This window comes from Macrosteles quadrilineatus, unplaced genomic scaffold (assembly GCF_028750875.1).
Source record: "Macrosteles quadrilineatus isolate MER2022 unplaced genomic scaffold, UCM_ALF_1.0 Scaffold_4__1_contigs__length_99947679, whole genome shotgun sequence".
Classification (NCBI taxonomy): Eukaryota; Metazoa; Arthropoda; class Insecta; order Hemiptera; family Cicadellidae; genus Macrosteles; species Macrosteles quadrilineatus.
In genome coordinates, this window is record NW_026542597.1 from 27476011 (window position 1) to 27495312 (window position 19302).

General features: G+C 32.9%; 1 protein-coding gene across 3 annotated transcripts in view; it reads left to right on the top strand.

The window, feature by feature from the left end:
• Positions 1-19302, top strand: part of LOC128991313 (transcriptional regulator ATRX homolog) — a 94554-nt gene that overhangs the window by 29634 nt on the left and 45618 nt on the right. For all 3 annotated transcript variants that reach the window (XM_054414115.1, XM_054414117.1, XM_054414116.1), the window contains exons 9-10: positions 1828-1931; positions 18256-18624. In XM_054414115.1, coding sequence (XP_054270090.1) covers positions 1828-1931; positions 18256-18624 — 473 coding nt within the window. The remainder of the gene's footprint in view (positions 1-1827; positions 1932-18255; positions 18625-19302) is intronic.

The following is a 19302-nucleotide window of genomic DNA, read 5'->3' on the forward strand; positions in this document are numbered from 1 at the left end:
AAACCCACCCAAAGTGATTGGAATGCTGTAAAGCGAATAATAAGATATCTGAAAAGTACCATTGACAAGAAATTAAAATTAGGGATGGAAAAAGAATTGAAATTGTCATGCTATGTAGATGCTGATTGGGGGGGTGATTTAGCAGATAGAAAATCAATCAGCGGAATGATGTACAAGTTAGGAAACAGCACTATAAACTGGATTAGCAAAAAACAGACCAATGTCACTCTTTCTTCAACAGAAGCTGAATTCATGGCCGCAAGCTTAGCCACTCAAGAAGTAGTATGGTTAAGACTATTGTTGAAAGATATGGGCTTCCCCCAAGAAAATCCTACAGTAATATTTGAAGACAATCAGAGCTGTATCAAGTTTATTGAAAATGAAAAGATGAGTGCTAGAATAAAACATTTAGATATTCGAAAACATTACGTCCGAGAAATGATAAGTAAGAACGAAGTATTTCTGGAATACTGTCCAAGTGAAAATAATCAAGCGGACCTTTTAACAAAGCCACTTCTAGGGCAAGTGTTTAAAAGGTCACTCTTTTACCTAGGACTTTACTAGGCATGATGTTGAGAGGGTGTGTTGGAGTTACAACATCATCCAATTTACTTATTACCTGTTTTATAAAATCATATGTTATATATCTAGTTTTGTTATGATAAAAAAGTAAATAAAAGTTATTATTGTGTGAGTGTTATTAAAGAATAGTTGATTCAATTTTAACAGATTTAAGTTTTTTAGGAAGTACAGGAGAACTTCAAGTAATTATCTGAATCAATTGGGGCCGTGTACGACTTTCGAATAATTGGATTTAACTATCTTGATCGCAATGAAAATTCATGCTTATGCCGCAATCACGGATGATTTTCCTTGACAGTATTGTGACATACATTGCTGTATCCCACTCTTTATGTGTTGGTAAAATGTGTATTATGGAAAAATGGCGATTACAACTAAAAATTTAATTAAAAGGAAATGTATAATTTATTTTTAAAACCAACATATAGTATTTACTATCAACAGCCTTAAACCATCACAATAAATCTTGTCATCATAAATTATTCGTCTATGTAGATGTCTCTCAATTTTTTAGGCATCGGCACTTTCCCCCAGGAAATTATGCCTTATAAATGTGATAAGATGCCAGTCCTTTACACTTCTCAAAATAAAACCGTGATGCTCATTTATGGTGGTGTTCTTTGTTTTGTGCAGTAACTTCCATCCTTTACTCCTTTGTAATTTTTTCTACTGACTTAATTAATTGACGAGGTAGCTGAGTGGTTATCACGCTCGCCTTCAAATCAGAAAGTTGCTAGTGCGAACCCAGAGTCAATTCTGAACTTGGGTGTTATTTTTCATAAATGCCAATGGCGATGAAACACACAAAAGAAAAAGAAATTTGCTTAAAATGTTCAGTTTCTTCCTTTTTATGATAACATTTATTTGAACTGTATCGTAAAAGTTCCTAAACTGATCAGCATGTTGAGAGCGATCTCTTGAGGATTGATGTTAAGCTTAATGATGTTGATAGCATAGCGATGTTAAGCTATCAACTGAACAGGCATTTCCTTATGATGGTCTTGAATCAGCGGATTTTTGCTAATCTCACAATAACGGCTATTTATGAAGTCATTTAATAACCAAAGTTACCACCTTTCCAGGTTAGCGAGCATCTACTGTATTCTTGTTGTTATGATGGCAGGTACATCACAAAATACTTTCCACTATACCTACTAAGCTATTTAAATTTAAACTGAACTGGATTTGTTATTTGAATGTTTTTACTGTCATTAATGAAGCTCCTTAAATAAATGTTGTTTCTAGTTCACCTGAAAAGAAATCCCCCACAAAGAAAAAATCTGTTGAAGACGAAAAAAGTGAGAAAACTCCGAAGAAAGAAGAAGAAAATAAGAAGACTGATTCAGAAGGTTTGTTCCAGTAATTTCAAATCGTGTAATTGTTCAGCAGCATAAAACGTTTGATAATTATTTAAAGCTGCTTAAGACCAAACTACCCATTCATTATCGATGTTATTACTTTTTTTGTTTCACTTTTTGTCTGAAATTTACATTGAACAAGACAGGAGTACATTAAACTCCGAAGCCTCAAGCCCTACCACTAGACCAGCTCGCTCCCTGGTGTTTTCATAGTAATACATTAGAATACAAGAACTATAAGAAGCAAATGCTTATGGGGAACAGTCGGACTGTATTTGGTCGCTGAAATGAGCTTTGCGTGGCCACCGCTAGTTCATTCCCTCTCTCCTCTCTCTCATTCTATACACCGATTTTCTGTCTCATTAACACTGATGTGGTTCGCATCCATTATTTTATTTTAGAACAGTTCTATAAAGACTGCTAATTTTATTTTCAATTTTGCCATTTGCAAGAAGTTATACTGGTACTCAAGATTTTTAAGAAAACCCCTTTTTGCCTGGTGAGAAATATCTTGTTCGGTTACCGTTTCATAAATCAGAAAAAAATGAAAACCTTGCATTGAACTAAAAGTAGCCTACGGTCCCGTCAATCCATAATAATTTCCACAAAACTTAAAAAATGGTGTTTCATCACTAAAAACTGTATTGCGTATGGGCATAATCATCCCCTATATACACAAAAATTGAAATCTTCATAGCTTTAAATGTTTTTATTAAGAGGATTCCACCCGCCGGCTGTTTACCTTGTAAACATGGTCCTAAAAAAAATTAAATAACCTGGCGTTATTACAAAACAAATTGAAATAATAGAAATGAAATAAACTGTAAAATATTCACAAAGATCCAAACCATGCACTGACTGAACTGAAACTTCGTTATTGTTTCTTTAACCCTTTCAGTGCTAGGCCAATAATTTGTATTTCGTAAGACTTTTTTGTTTCCCTTTCCATTAACTGTTATTGAATTTTAACTGTAATGTTGTCACTTTAATTAATTAGGCTAATTTTGAATAATAAGACAATAAGAAAATACAGTATATAACAAAGTGAAATCCCGGTATTTGTAGTAAACATTAAATAAAACTTAGTCTTTGTTGTAATTTTCCTGGTTTTCCTATAAATTTTTATGTTCTGATAACATTGTTTGAAACGAAAATCTCATAAAATCAAAAGACATATAGTTTACAATGTAATATTGAATTTAACTTTGATTTAGTTGGACGAGGTTATCGTAATATAGCTATTTTAGGGAAAATAATGTTTTGCAGGAAAGTCTCAGGAACACATTTATGATCACTGTTGTGTTTCAACTGAAAAATATCATCTAAATAGTCCGTGACTAACTAGTGCTGCTACCTAGTAACGCATTGAACAACCATCTGTGTCGCTATCTGTTAGCAATCGGTGGCGTCAGCTTAAGTACCGGTTTTTGACTCCTCAGTCTTCAAGCACAGATAGCCAAGAAGGCTAGGGCGTGTGTCACTTGGCCAGTGGCATTCGTCTGCTTGGGTTCGATTCCCGTCCTGTGTGGCAAATAATTGGTGACCTGTGTGTTTGTAGCGATATACTACAACCACTGGGGCATAGTGAGGTGTTTGTTCATAATCCTTGGCTTAGACATACACCTCGAAATCATCGGATTGGGCGAATCTTTTAGCTAAGTGGTTGTTAGTGTATCCTATGAACATGCAGGTCACCAATGGCCGTTTTGCTTTTTTATTAAAATAACCTTCCTCTCTATATCCCTTAGAGATTTTTTAAAACAACGATATATCGTTTCATAGCACTAAAAGGGTTAAGTATCTACAAAATAATTTAAAAAATCTGTAAATTAGCCTTTTTCACATGAGATTTTGACTTCTAAATAATAGTTAAATATTATTTTTGCTCCACCCACTGCAAGCTCCGATGTTAAGAGTACAACAAACATACAATCATTGGAAACAAATTAGTTTTAGAATATTGAGAGCTTGTTGTACCGTAGAGGCATGTTCAGGGACATTAGCATGTTTAGTCGCCATGTTTAGCATGTTTAGCATTTAGTCGCCATAAACTGATCGGGTAAAACCCTCTTAAGCTATAAAAAAATTGGAGTACAACCTAGAAATTGTTCAATCCAATCAGCTGTTAACATTCACACATTGTTTTATTTTATTCAAGGGATTATGAATAAAATCCCCGTATCTGAGACTAGTGGCTAGTCCCTGCCCACCTAATCTGTTCGGGAGCGAAAGTTCTACCCTCCCTCCAGCCCAGCTGTTATTTGGAGGCTTCTGATTGGCTGAGGGTACAGTGAACACCATTACCGCAACGATACGGCTTGATGCCATCGGCCTCGGTGGTATAGTGGATAGAGTACCGGGCTGATGAACTGAAAGAGCCGGGTTCAAATCTCACCCGTGGCACTATTTTTTGTCTCGGATTTATTATCAGCAAGTTTGGTTAGGTTATGACGGTTTAATTTTATAATTAAAACATTATAAAATTGAATTTGAACCAATTATAGTTTTGTTTTATGGACACAACTATTTTTTCGATTAAACCTTCATTTGATTTTTCATTCTCAGCTAGTCTGGTTAGTTTGGTTAGGTTATGACAGTTAAATTGTATAATTAAAAAAATAAAAATTGAATTTGAGGCATTTATAATTTTATTTTATGAACAGAACTATTTTTTCGATTAATAAACCTTAATTGGATTTTTTCATTATCAGCTTGTTTGGTTGGTTTGGTTAGGTTATGCCAGTTTAATTTCATAATAAAAAATTATAAAATTGAATTTGAGGCATTTATAATTTTATTTTATGAACAAAACTAATTTTTCAATTAGTAAACCTTCATTATAGTCAATCAGAAGCCTCCAAATGACACTGTTGGCAAAACTAATCTTGGAATAAAAATTCAGCTGGAGGGAGGGTAGAAGTTTCGTTCCCGAACAGATTTGGTGGGCAGGGACTAGCCGCTAGTGTATCTGAGGGGATATAATCATAGATAAAACATACTCCCTTAATAGATTTCCCATCCTTAAGGAACAGCTGAAGCCAATTTGATTTTATATCATATTTTTTTAGTTCTGTCCGGTGCACTGTAGATGTTGTGTTTTGTTTACAATTTGTTTCTTGTTATTTCAGTCATTTAAAACCCCGTTTAACCAAATAAAACTATATAATCATAAACAATAACTCACCCTCTAGTTATATAACCAAACAGTAAAGCACAAATCATAAAATTAACTCTACAATAATGGAAACAAAATTTTGTCGACACTAGCCACAAGTTTCACCGGACATGAACTAGACATGAAAAACAAGCTTCAAAATTTACAATGGGATGGGAAGTCTACTTGTGTTGGTTAGTCTATGATATAACTGCCTGTTAATTGTCTATGCTGATTTGCTTATACATATTTTGGTTTTTTTCAGGTTAGTGTAGAAAGTCAACCGCTTTAACAGGCACGTTACCAAGCATTGGCTAGCAGGTGATCTTGATATTGTTGAGTTCCTCTCAAGATTAGTCGGTCTTTTATGGTTTAAGTTAACCAGTGTGGAATTTTGTATAATAGTGTAATTAATTAGTTCATATATTTTGATGTTTTGAATTTCCCAAAGTCTGGGAAGTTCCTTTATTATGTCGATTGTGAATCGTAAAAGTGGTAGTGTTGCTCTCGATCTGCACAATCATCATATTTGGTGAACTTAAGCCTGCCACTAAATTTCTTTGTTTTGTTCAGTCAGCAAGATATGAAAGTAATTTGTTTCATGTTTTATAAAATATTTTACATTTGTACATTTTTTTCTATTACGTAATCTGCTTACCAAGCCTACTGTTGGTTCCTTACTTTATTTATATATAGGGATGGACGAGATTGGATTTTTAGTTCGAGACGAGACGAGATGAGATTTTTTATTTCTCATAAAATTTCGAGACGAGATCGAGACGGGATTTCCCTTCTCATACACAACGGGAAATGCACGTTCAAAATTTTTACCTGAATTTGTAACATTGTTAGATGACTGTTTAAATACAAAAATAATGATATTAGGCAAGAATATTTAAAATCTTTTTATAAAAAAACATCAGCATAACATTGTTTTCATTAATCACACCTAACTTATTAAAAATGCCTACGATTGGGAAACATAGTGATATCAGTTAGGATAGAGTTAAACTTATCCTAAAACAAAATAAATCATAAAATAAAAGCAATATTAATTTTTATAAAATAGTTACTTGTTTTGACTTTTTATAGTAATAAAACATTCCTCACACTGCTTACACTTAACAAAACTTCTCAAATGTTATTAAAGTAATATTATTAAAATAATTAAAGTAATATTTACATTTAAAGAATTAATTAAATAAGAACACCTTCGCACAGGAAACGCAACTACAACACACTCCTGTATTGCGGGTATTGCATTGACTTTCTGCAGGCATTTTTAATTTTTTTTACTTTTTTATTCTCGTCTTGATAAAAATCTCGGCCAAAAAGAAATCTCGTCTCGTGTAACGAGATTTAAAATTTCCCGAAAATTTCCCGAAATTTCGAGACTTGACCATCCCTATTTATATACTAAGAGTTCAAATGAGCTTTTTATGTTTTATCTTGACTCGTATTGTGTCCATTTTAGTCCATTTGAGCCTTTGAGATTTTGTCCAATAGTTTCTTATGATCACGCTCTTTATGATCTCACGTAAAAATAAATTGTCATGTTTTGCCATTAACTATTTTATAAGTAATTTTTGCGATAGCTTTTCCTTAATAGCGTGTGATTAAACTTTTCATAAAGGAGTTTATTTTTTTAATATTATTAGTTAATTTAATTAGTAAAGATATTTAAGGATTGAGACATGACATGAGCAAATTGATGTAGTAAATTATTCTTGCTGAGTTAACCATTAAGTTAACTCTTCTAAATAATATGTAAAAAGTGTTTGTTTATCATAGGAGTAATGTTTTATAGTAAAATTCCATTTCAATGTTGCATGTTCCATTTTTAAATGGCATCATTTGCAAACAACTTCCTTACATTACTTTGTAAATCACTAGGGTCATTTATAATATCCAACTACATTTTTACCGTAATTGCAAGATATATATGAAACTTCAATCAAAAACTATTCTGAAACCTGGGATAGAGTTTATTAATTGAGAAAGAAGCTGTAATTAAGTGAATACAACTTTATAATATATTATAGTGATAATCTTACCTTAAGCAATGCTACTTTAGTTTTACATCCAAACATGATTATTCTTGTGTAATTGTAAGTAATATTTGCGTTAAACTGAGTCTCTCTCACTTGCCTGCAACTGATTTCATCTAAGGCATTACAAATAATAACCTTACAAAATATTTATATAAATCCCAAACAGCTAACATAAATTGCTCAATAATGCTAATTTTTCCTTTAAAATAATAAATAATCAAGAACAGAATATGAAAAACCACCATCTGCCAATACTTGCTGTGGAAATATTAATAAAAACAACAAAACCCAACCCAAATTACATTGAATTTTTCTTTATATGTTTAGTTTATTTTAACTTGAGGTTATTTGTGCTTGATTTGGGTGAGTAAAACTTAAAAATAACTAAATATGTCTTAAAAATGTTTGAAAAACCCATAAAATATTATCAACATGAGAAACTAGAGAACCTTTGGTAAGAAATGCCAATGTAACAACAAGGCGTTAGAATTATACTTTTTTGCATTAATTATGTATGCGCATGTGTGTATATATGTCGCTAATTTCATACAATAAGTTGTATCTTTTCTTGTTCAATACTTTTGTCCTCTTAACACCAGGAGGCCATTAGTTTTTTATCCCGCCATATTTAGCCAACTTCCTCGTCCACAATAACAACACTAATTTTTTATTCAGTCTTAACATGCACAGACGATCTTGTACTCGTGACTGAAGTTTGTTATTAGTAGGATACAAGTCAACCTAATTGGTTCGGCAATGGTACTTTTTGAAAATGTTGAAACATGCCTAATTTAAATATTTATTGTGAAATTTTAATCATATAGTGTAAATACATAGCGTTGTAGGTAATGTTGTTTTACATTATCGAAACATTTATGATACATGTTTGCAGTATGGTAAATGCGTCATTGGATTCTATGGGGCAGAGTTTGTGTCATAATTTGATTCAAAAGATATGGCATTTTGTTTTGTTGTATTTATAAGTCAGTGTGTATTAAGTGTTACTGTACTATTGGTTTCTGATGTTGAGTTGACCATAGCCAAAAGCAATTACAGTAAACCCTCATTACTTACAGCTAAGTTACTTAAGGGGATTTGCCACTGAAAATAGGTAAAAATCATGAAAAATTGTAAAAATATTTTTTTATATTTCTTTGTACATTGGACCCTATTACGTTCAAAAAGTATGATATAATCCATGTATGAATGTTATTATATGTTATAACCAAGGGGTTTCGCTCTTTACGATAGCTACAAGATCATAGGACACCTTCTTATTCAAACGCGGTTTTCCGCAACATTGAAATTTCACGTTTTTCAATACAAAATTTGATATAACTTGAGATCCACAAAAGGTACATTGTTGAAATTTTTACTACTTATTCTAGACAGTATTAGAAAAATATTTATGTAGAATTAGGTATCTAAGTTAATTAGGTACTGAACAATAAAGTTTTTTTCAAATTAATTCTTTTTTCTGAAGAAAAATTATATTTAATGTGTCACAGCAAAAAAAGTATCTGAGATATTATTATGAATCTACCTAAATATTAAGTTTAGATAACTGTCTTTAAAAAAACACCAAATTTATCAAAATCCATAAAGAACTCTCTTCAGATTATCGATTTTTAAAACCCCTTACAAATTGATCGAAAAACCTCTATTTTATTTTTTTACCTCCTATTATTTTAGAAGTAAACCAAAATTTTTCCATTTTTTTATAAACTATACCCTACTAGAAAAAACATAGTTTCACGACTTTCCTCATTAAATAAAAAAATTCACCCTTTTCAGTGGCGAATCCCCTTAAGTTTCAAGACGATTTGTAGATTTTGCCGTAACACCTGTAAATGTTCGTAAAATGATGATTAGCTTTGTGCAAAAAAAGATTTATCGTATTAATCTGGATTGGTTTTAGTTCCCAGTTGTATGAATTAATTTAAAGTTTGTACTTAATTAAACACTGGCATTATAAAATAAAGAAAAAAGCTTATTAATTATAGGGGAAAGATGCCAAAATGTGGTATTCTAAAACCGTTTGGTTCCCCCTTGCACATAATGAAACAAATATTTCACATAAAAGTATCTTTATGTGAACAGTGATGGTAAACTAAATAGCGTGCCATGTTATAAAACTGTGTATTATACAGTCTCACTTTTCCATCTTTGCAGTATCAAATTTATATTAATTGGTGTAAATTGGCTGTTTGGATTAGCAAGATCTGTATTAATGCTGTATGAATCAATGAGGGTTTACTGTACAGTGGGATCCTGCTGGTTAGCATCTCAAGTTGATACAGTTTTGTAAACTTTTAGGAAATAGTTTTAAATATTCAATTAAGGCATCCCAGACTAGGGTATTGCCAAGTCATACTTATTTTCAGTCAAGAACTCGGCAGTTTGATTATATTTGTTAAGGCTATTTGGGCTCAATAAATCGCAGGCGGTTAGCTAAGTAGTTCACTAAGTTGCTGTCGTTGCTTTTAGCAAGGGTATTAGTGGCGGGTAGTGCGGGCCGGCCTAATCGGCTACGGAGGTGATTTCCAAAAATAAAGGTACAAACCTACTTTTTAAGGAAACAACATAATTAACTTGGAAAAATATCAACAAGAAAATGGTTAATGACATATTTTTAATTAACTAAAATGTTGTCGAAGTATTAGAATATAAATTTAAAATTTTATCTCAAAATTCAAAGTAACAGGTTTACCATAATTTTTTAGATATCTGGGTTGAAATTATAATCATTTTCTTAAGCATAATTTATGGGACACATAATTGCAAGTGTCAAGTTTTCACTTTAGTTGGAACTGTGGTTCAGCCCCTAGGGTTGTACAGTACCAATATTTTACAAAATTACCACTTTCAAGCCCCAAAAGTCCCTCTTAATTTGGTCGGAATCATTTTAATTTTTTAAATTTAATACCTGGTCCATTATTAAAAACTGAATTAAAAATTGAATTTTTTCCAAAAACTTAACGTTTTTATTAAATGTATAAGATTGTTGAATTTGAAGGTAAGATTGTTTATACCAGTGGCCATATTTCATATTTGTATGTGATTTCTTTTATTTTCTAATAGTTTTAATTATTGTAGCCAAATACTTTCTCTATACTTTTCCAGTAGTGTACTTTTTTTTATTGTTTGGTGTTTTGTTTTCATTTTATACATTTATTTATCTAATAATTGATTAAACCTATTTTACAATTTTTTTGTAGCCAAATGTATAAACCATTTAGTTTCATTAACAGAACTTTTCTTTAATGTCATTTATTTTCAGTCTTGGATTGCATTATTTTCTTGTATCAAAACCAATCTATCTTGTGAAATAATTGTGGTTTATATTCATGTTGATTTCTTTTGTTTCAATAATATAAAACAAAAATTATATGTATGTACATTATTTTTGACTGGTACATTCAATAGAACCCAGTCTGTTTGCCTAAGACACTAATTGTAATTTAAATGCACTTCAAGTCTCAAATCTTTTACACGACCTAAAATCAAATATTAAATAGGTTTGTTTGGTTTTTTAACCTACCTAAGTTACACGCAACAATTGGAGGAAAGATAAGTGGGTCTTTATGGTATAATTCACTTATTGATCAATGCATCGTTCCTGAAATTCAGGGACCGTTCCTCCTGAAAACAGATATAAACAGTGTTTTACAGATAATAATAATTTATGGTCACTGAACTTTCGGATTTTTAAAAGAGAAATCCTTGTCAGCTTAACAATTATGTTGACAAGTAAAATCGTGTAACCGAATGACTTTATTTTATTTGCAAAAACCTTTATTGAAATAAAATACTCACTATTCCTTCCAAAATTAAAAACATTAGACTGTTTGGTAGATTGTGATTCTTTGCAGTTTAAAAGGTGGTATTATGTAGTAACATATAATGTCTTCAATACTTTCCTTACAATATTATGTCGTCCAATCCCACTTATAAAAATAACAATAATAATATCTTTTCCATTAAATATTGTACAGTACATAGTAATTCCACATTTTATTGCAAGTCTGTTTGCTTCACATCTATTGTTCCATGTTGTCAGTTGTCTTGTATGTATGTAACTGCTATTAGTAAGTCTACAGTTTCCGAATATTGTAATACTGGTTGAATGTATTTATTAGTAAAGTGTTAACATCCTGCATCTTTGTACTTCATTAATAATTTACCTTTGAACCAATTAATATTAGCTGGGTAAAATAGGTCAATTTTTCTCTGTAAGTTATTAAAGATCAACAATCAATGCAGATTGTAATAGATGTTACCTCAAACTACTTTTAAGTATAGAGAAAGTATTTTCGTTTTAAATATTAGATTAGAACTGATTTAATTGCCAATCACTTTTATGGAAAGTTTATAAATATATCTAACATATATTTACACGTGCACTGTCAATTCACGAGACGGTAACAATTTTAAAAGATTGTAAGTAGTTATCGATTTTGATTGGACACTACATTCATCATCAGATCCGATAGGCGAATGATATCCCTTCCAGTATTCAAAGTTTGGATTTATCAAGTGGATCACTACACCACTGTACTTATGTTGTTTGTAAGCACAAGTATTTTGTAAAGAAAATAAAAATTTAACAAAATGTGATTGATAAAGTGGTTAATTTGAAGATATATGAACAGTTAGCTGTATTATGTACCGGTAGCTTTGGAAAATGTATTTATTTCATACTACGTTTAACTATAGTAGGCTAAATAAAAACATTATTACCTTCCTTGTAGCATCAAACCTAAGAACTCTTTAAACTAATGTCATTTAAATAGAGAATAAATATGACATTTTTAAGGAGGTATTTAAGTGAAAATCCAATCGGGCAAATGGAAATTCGCTTAGCCTGAGGTTTGCTGCGGGGGTATTTAGTCTGTGTGTGGTGGTAACTTACTATTGTCCAAGAGGTTTAGAGCGAGGTGGTTAGGATGATTTTCAAGCTTTTTTTTGTATTTTACACTGATTTTTGTTATTTATTTTTCAACTGAGCTAATGGAACAGTAGAATTCTATTTTTTCAACTGTTGGAATTCCACTGTCAAAGAGAAGTTTGTTATAGAGGCTCATTATATTGATAAAAAATAAGACATCTCCAATGCTTAGGAGTTAGGTCTGTTTAGGGAATTTTCTGTCCTGTGTTAGGGAATTAAACTTTCAATTTAATTTGCCAATAAATTAAATTGTTTTTTTCTATTTTTGCTCAAAATATGAGTTAAAATGAACAAATTGACATGTTACATGCCGAGTGCTTTTACTTAGGACAGCTTTAAATTTGGATGCACATCAATTGGATCAACATTTCTTTAGCTTTTAAAAGATGGGTTAGAGCGTTAGAGCTAATGGAACAGTTTTTAATTCACAAATGCTATGTTTGTATAATATCATGGAATGGATGCACTAAAAAATTGTTTACAGTATTTTCACTTAAAACTTTTCCATAAAATATTTTCCTAATGTGGAATAATAATTTAACCCTTTGTGGTCCAATTTTTTCCCCATTTTTCGCCGAGTATAGTTTTCCATTAGAGCAGTAGGGAAAATGGTGTCCGGTGACCTATACTCGCCATTCAACTGCAAAAATCAACTTTTTTGATTTTTTTTAGTATAGGTCGCCATTTTTGAGCAGTCGGGAAAATGGCGGGCGGCGACCTATACTCGCCATTCGACCACAAAGGGTTTTTAAATCTAATGAGAAGAAAAATCTCTTACGATGTTGCAACTTAGATTTGAAGCCCCAACTCTTCTCTCTTCTCCCTTCTCCATTGCTGCCAACATCAAATAGGTACGGTCCAAAATTAGGCGAGCATTTTTTCGTACGAAAACGCCGTGTACTATCGGTTCAATATCGAAATGCTAAGTATCTATCTATCTATCTATATAATTAATACGCTACATGAAACTTTGTCGGTTGAACTCCTCTGCCATTTCTTAACCGATTTTATCCATTGACTTCTCATTGGAAAGAGCGTGTCACGTAGATTTGCAAACTGGACTTACATTTTTGACAAAGTCGCTTGGGCTCTGCCCCAGTGGCTTTGAATGTTATCCTTATGAAGAACATAATTGTTTACATTTTAATCAGCTGTTAATTTAATTGCTGTTATTTTTTTTCATTCAAAGAAACGCATTGAGTACATTTATTTACTATTTGAGTTTGTCTAAACATAACCCCCAAGTTGGGATCGTGTTAGTATGCTTGTATCTTAAATTTGTGTATTTATCGTTGTTTTGTGTCGCTATGACGGATCGAGTTAGCATGATTGTAACTTAAATTTGTGCATTTATCGTTGTTTTGTGTAGCTATAATTTGTTTATTCGTAGTTTTTTTTCTTTTAAATGCTTCCGACGCGACGACAACGAAACATAGACAGGAGGCGTAATCGTGATAACGACCGCAGCTAAAGAACAGTGTCGTGTAAAGTGCTGACGCATCACAGTCAGCACCTGACCCTGGACAATCTCAACTACTAGGTTACAAATGAGCCCTAACTACTACCCCAAAACGACTTTTCGTTCTCAATTGGCCCTCTATCAATGACCTGTGTTGCCTGTACAGCGAGGCATTTTGAGAAGGAGAAAACCGGCCGGAATGCTTTAGGTTTATCAATAACGAAGATAAACGGGGATGCGGAATACTATCCCCTGGAAAACTACCCCCCCAGGTGAAACGTGACGTCACAAAATCTGCTAACTAACCAATATGGAAGCCGTGTCCGCGATTGGAATACTACCCCCCCCCCCTAGACAAATCATGCTATGTAATTTTAATTTTAATTCGAGTAATTGCGTTAGATAATAGTAAAGGCATCTGGTGAATATAAAACAGATTTTCGAAGTGTCAGAGCAAGTTTGGTTGGTTAGGTTAGGTTAGATTAGAACTGTTTGACAACTAAATTTGAGTGTCCGTGACTGGAAAACTGCCCCCCCCCGGTCTCTGACGTCAATATGACGTAGGAACCTGCTTGGGGGGGGGTAGTTTTCTGGGGGGCAGTCTTCCGGCGACCCAGATAAACATGGTCTGAGTTACACACCGGTAATCTTTGAGTTGACCCTTTTAAACTCATTGTAAATATGACTGGCATTCGTATTGAAATAACTCCTGTAATACTTTGCAATTACTCGAATTCGAGCAACATGTACACTAGTCAATATTATTTAGGATCAAATGGGTTTGATTCAAGATTTTGCTTAGAAAGCGATTACTTCTTAACTGATGTAGGCTACATATTTTGTTAGAACTTGAGGAATTTACAAAATTTTATTTCATGAACAGAACTATAATTTTAGATTAGTAAACCTTGATTCGATTTTTATCTTATATATTTGTTATATTATCAGCAAGTTCGGCTAGGTTGACAGTTTATTTTATAATAGAAGGCTCTCATTTCGTCCGTAGATTTTTTTCATTATCAGCAAGTATGGTTAGTAAGGTTAGGTTATGACAGTTTAATTTTATAATTGAATGCTCTCATTTTGTCCGTAAATAAGCTTCTGACAGGATCTGTGACAAAGAACTACTACAATCGCATCGATAATATATTATGTCGTGCTCGTGATTCGATAGAGTAACGAACGATTAACGATAGTCGCGAAATCGCACAGCATTTTAGACGAAAAAGTGCTCACCCCAAAATTACTAACTGTGCAACTTACTTACTATTTAATAAATATGTCTAATCTCATATTAATTCCAGACTATAGGATTGTAAACAAAAATTAAAATATAGTTTCTTACAAACCACACTCATTTTATTATTACATACACATATCATTGTATGTTCAGTAGTTTTTATCCCGAAAGATTTTCATGTTTCTTGTAGTTTATTCTTTTCGTTAGCGATCTTGAGGTAGATTTCTGTTCTTATAAAAGAGAAACTTTTATAATAGGTTTTTAAATTATAATCATTCGTATTTTTTAACTTTGTTTTCATAACAAAACTCTCTTATTGAGTATGCATAGTAAAAACAAAATAAACAACGACGAAGAAAAATATTCTGATATAGGTGGCCGCCATGACACTTTGACAGTCGGGAGTACAGACTACACTCACAGACGCCGCTTTTGTCAGAGTCAAGTCAGTATTTTTAAGTATAACCTTAATTAAACATATTTAAATTTTAGCCGCTAGTTTTAGTTGTGAATTTTGTTTAGCTCGTATTAGCCTTAAACGCTTCCAGGTTAGCTATTGGTGTCTGTTAATTCCTTTCTTAAAACGAGAACTTATTGTTTGAACGGGAGTCGCTACAAAAGAAAATTTTTGATTCGTTTCGTTTTTTGTTTTAGATTAGACCTAGGCTACCTCTAAATTTGTGTTCTTTACTTATCACGCAATTCAACCCTTAAATCATCCTTTATCGTATAGTAGTCGGCGTATACAGATTATTTATTGTTCATTTTTCCCATCTAACAGATGCCCCCCTCCCGCCACCCTTTGGTAGACCAAGACCATAGCGGTAACTTAACTATCAAATTGAATGTTGAATATGTTGGACAACTAACTAAGTGAATTTTAACTTAATATTTAAAAATCCAATAATATAACATTGTCGAAATATTATTTATAGAGTAAGTAGGCTAATACAAATTCACTCTTCAGAAGCCTAAGTTACTTACTAAGGAAATTCTTTTATTAGGCCTAGAGCTCTCTTAGTTAAATCCATCTAAGTTAACCTATCCTACAGGCCTAAGCTATCAGCACACACTAAGAAAAACATTTTACAGTAACTTACTTTTCACCTCATTATATTGTACATGCTAGCCTATGCCTATTTGTTTTTTGGTATTTATTCCGTATAGGTGCCTCCAAAAGAATTTTTAATTTTGATATCTTACTTTATAGTTTTTTACCTCCTGAATCCAAACATACCATTATTTTTCACTGCTGATGAATATTTCTCAAGATATCACCATAAAACATACTTAACATTACAATAAACAAGATAGGATGGATAACATTTCAAGTGATTCTGTAGTCAAATAACATGTTCTCTATAATAGGAATTTCGTCACATTATGGAGATATAGATGGACTGGTGGACTAATTACATGTAGTTCTTATTTAGGCATGTCAGGGTGGTAGGTCGTGCTGTATGTGAATTGGTGACTGCAATAAGTGTTTTGAAGTTAGGTTAGATTAGGAAGGTAAAGTTTAGGTTAGCCTATAATGTATCGAGTTGTTAGTTTATGTTTCCTGCAGTTTTTGTAAAATTAAAATCCTGAGAAAAACACTTCAAATTAAGTACTTTTTCAAAAATGCTTCCTTTTTTGAAATAGTAATTTGAAGTGTTTTTTCTAAATTGTATTTTTTTTATAAAATATCCAAACTCTGGTTTCTTACTAACTTAGGCCTACATATCACTAACTGTGCGTCAATGATTAGCAAATGGTCTCCTGGTTCTGAACTGAAATTATCTTAATCTCTCTACTAACATAACTTACGGTACCGGTATCTATTATCTTTCTTTTCTTTCAATAGCTACTTCTGTAATAAGGCAATTTATAAGTTTGTAATTTAGCTATGTAGTCTTAAACCATATTGGTGGGTAAGATATTACCTTAAGTAGTTGTCGGATTAGATTCAACCTTAATAGGCCTACTACACTAACACCAGGCTGTTTTTAAAGGCAAGTAGTGTGAGGGGAGAGTTAAAAAAAATATGATAGGCCTAATAACTTAGCATTGCCATTGACTGAGGTATAACTAAAAAGCTAATTCTTTACCTAAAACCATTACGTAAATCAAGGACGGCAGCGTCCAGTTTTAAAGTACCGTAGGCCTAGCTAAAGTCACAGACCTTCTGATTACCAAGCAAAAACAATTAACTGAGTTGAGTTATCCAATTATTTTACTGTAATGATAAATAACAAGAAAATACCTAGATTATATTGCATGAAAAAGGTCTGATTAGAGTTGGTGTGTCACCACACTTAAAATGAATATATGCTAGGCCTAGCTTTTAAAAAATACTTTGCAATTTCCATTGGGTTATTTCATTCAATCTGAATACTTACAACTCTAATTTAGGAATAGACAAAAATAATTAAATATAGACTGTCAGCCGTGCTGCGGTTACCATGGTTACCATAGGTTCTGGCGCAGACCGCTGGAAGCGCCCGTGTAGTTACATAGCGTGTATGTCGTAACTACACGGCGCTCCCAGTGGTGTGCGGCAGAACCTATGGTAACCGCAGCGCAGCTGACGGTCTGTAGGCCTAGTTAATTCTCTTTGTCTATGCCTACATATAGTAAAAATATCACAATGTTAAAGACTTAAATTTAACTGTGAATTGATGTTTGATTGACCAGTTACTTAGGGATGCATTTGGTTATTTTCTAGGTTAGCTAACTTAACTAAGAGGGTGGTCCGTAAATCTCCAGCGTGCTCCCATTTGCAAACGGTCATGTTTAAATCTAAGAATCAGTGCCATGCTCTTTATAACCTATTTAATCCATTAACTTACTAGGTCCATTCCATCTGGTTCCCACTCAAATGTGGAGACTATAGCCTAGTCTCGTATTAATAGACAAATAATATACAAAGGAAAACCGACGCTCCCTGAAGTATAGATCATATTCTTACAATACCAATGTTATTTATTCAAACTTGACGCTGTAACATTTCTTGATGAAATTGTAATCAAGGAATTGTCTATTGTCTATAGGTACAGCTAATTTCAGACATAGGCCTATTTATTAAATAAATACTTCCAGAGGTAGCAATTAATAAAAGATCCAATGAACCGAAATGTTTCTATCATGGGATAAATTAAAATATCTATTGCCTACCCAAATGGAGTATCCTGCAGAGGGGGATGACTTGGGGTGACTAATATTAATTTAACTGAATAGACAGAAGACATTAGGCTTACATCAAATGATCCTTATGTCTTTTAAGTTATTGACAAAAATTTGATTTAGAACAAAAATACTTTGCCTACTTAACTTTAGAGATTATTTTGTGACTATTCCTGCTCAAACACTAATTCTCTTATTGAAATGGATACCTGCATAATATTTGGTAATCTTTCAGGAAAAAATGAAAGGGGGGACATTCTTTGACTATCTGCATAAAACTAAACACTATTTTTTTTAGGTAATAAAAGAACCAAACATCTGCAAAGTGATCGCAGACAGAAGACAAGGAGTGGAAAAGACTCTCCAAACAAGTCGAAGTCTTCCTCTCCCAGACACGAGGACAAGCGGAATTCTTCCTCCACAACCTCAAGAGACAGGGACAAGCGGAAGTCTTCTACCTCAACCTCGAGAGACGGGGACAAGCGGAAGTCTTCTACCTCAGCCTCCAGACACAAGGAAAAGCGGAATTCTTCTTCCACAACCTCAAGAGCCGGAGACAAGCGGAAGTCTTCCACCTCAAGACTTGAGGACAAGCGGACGTCTTCCCCCTCAAGAGACAAGGACAAGAAGGAGTCTAAAATGAATCTCAAACAATCTCTTGACAAAGGTAAGATCAACATTCCTTTAATCAAATCCTATGATTTATAAATTTGCCTATTTTTACCCTGGTTAAACTTAATCACAACATTTAATGCTAAACTTAGTTAGGCTTGTTAGAAAACATAGATTTGATCTAACTACATTTACTGCCACATGTGTTACTCCCTTACTGACTAATCAGGTGTACAAATTTTAACACACTTCTCTAGAACTACCTATTTTTTTTAAGAACTACGGTAGGGTTGGAATTTAAATTTGGTTGTTTATATATGATGGTTATAAACCAAACAGAAAAATCCCAAGATGTATCTTTTTCAAACACAACCTCCCCCCAAATAATTTTAAAATGACAGATTTTTAAAAATGCTAAAAGGGGTTTTAGCGCTTGTTGCAACTCAGACATAACCTGTTAGTCCTATCTAAAATCGGTGTCTAAAAGTCCGTTATTTTTAACAAGCTTACCTGCTAGCCTAAACTTACTTCCGATTTTTTCCGATAACTCAAGAACGTCCAAGGCTTGCTTGCATCCGTCTCCGTTGCTCCTACTGCTCGGCCTTAGGAAAATGTGTTGTCAGGTGATTGGTTATTGTGTCGGCCTGCATGCACTAGTACACTAACTGTTGGTACGTCAACATGCCAAACATCAATTACGGAGGCTATAACACACGCCAACACGGTGCTAGCA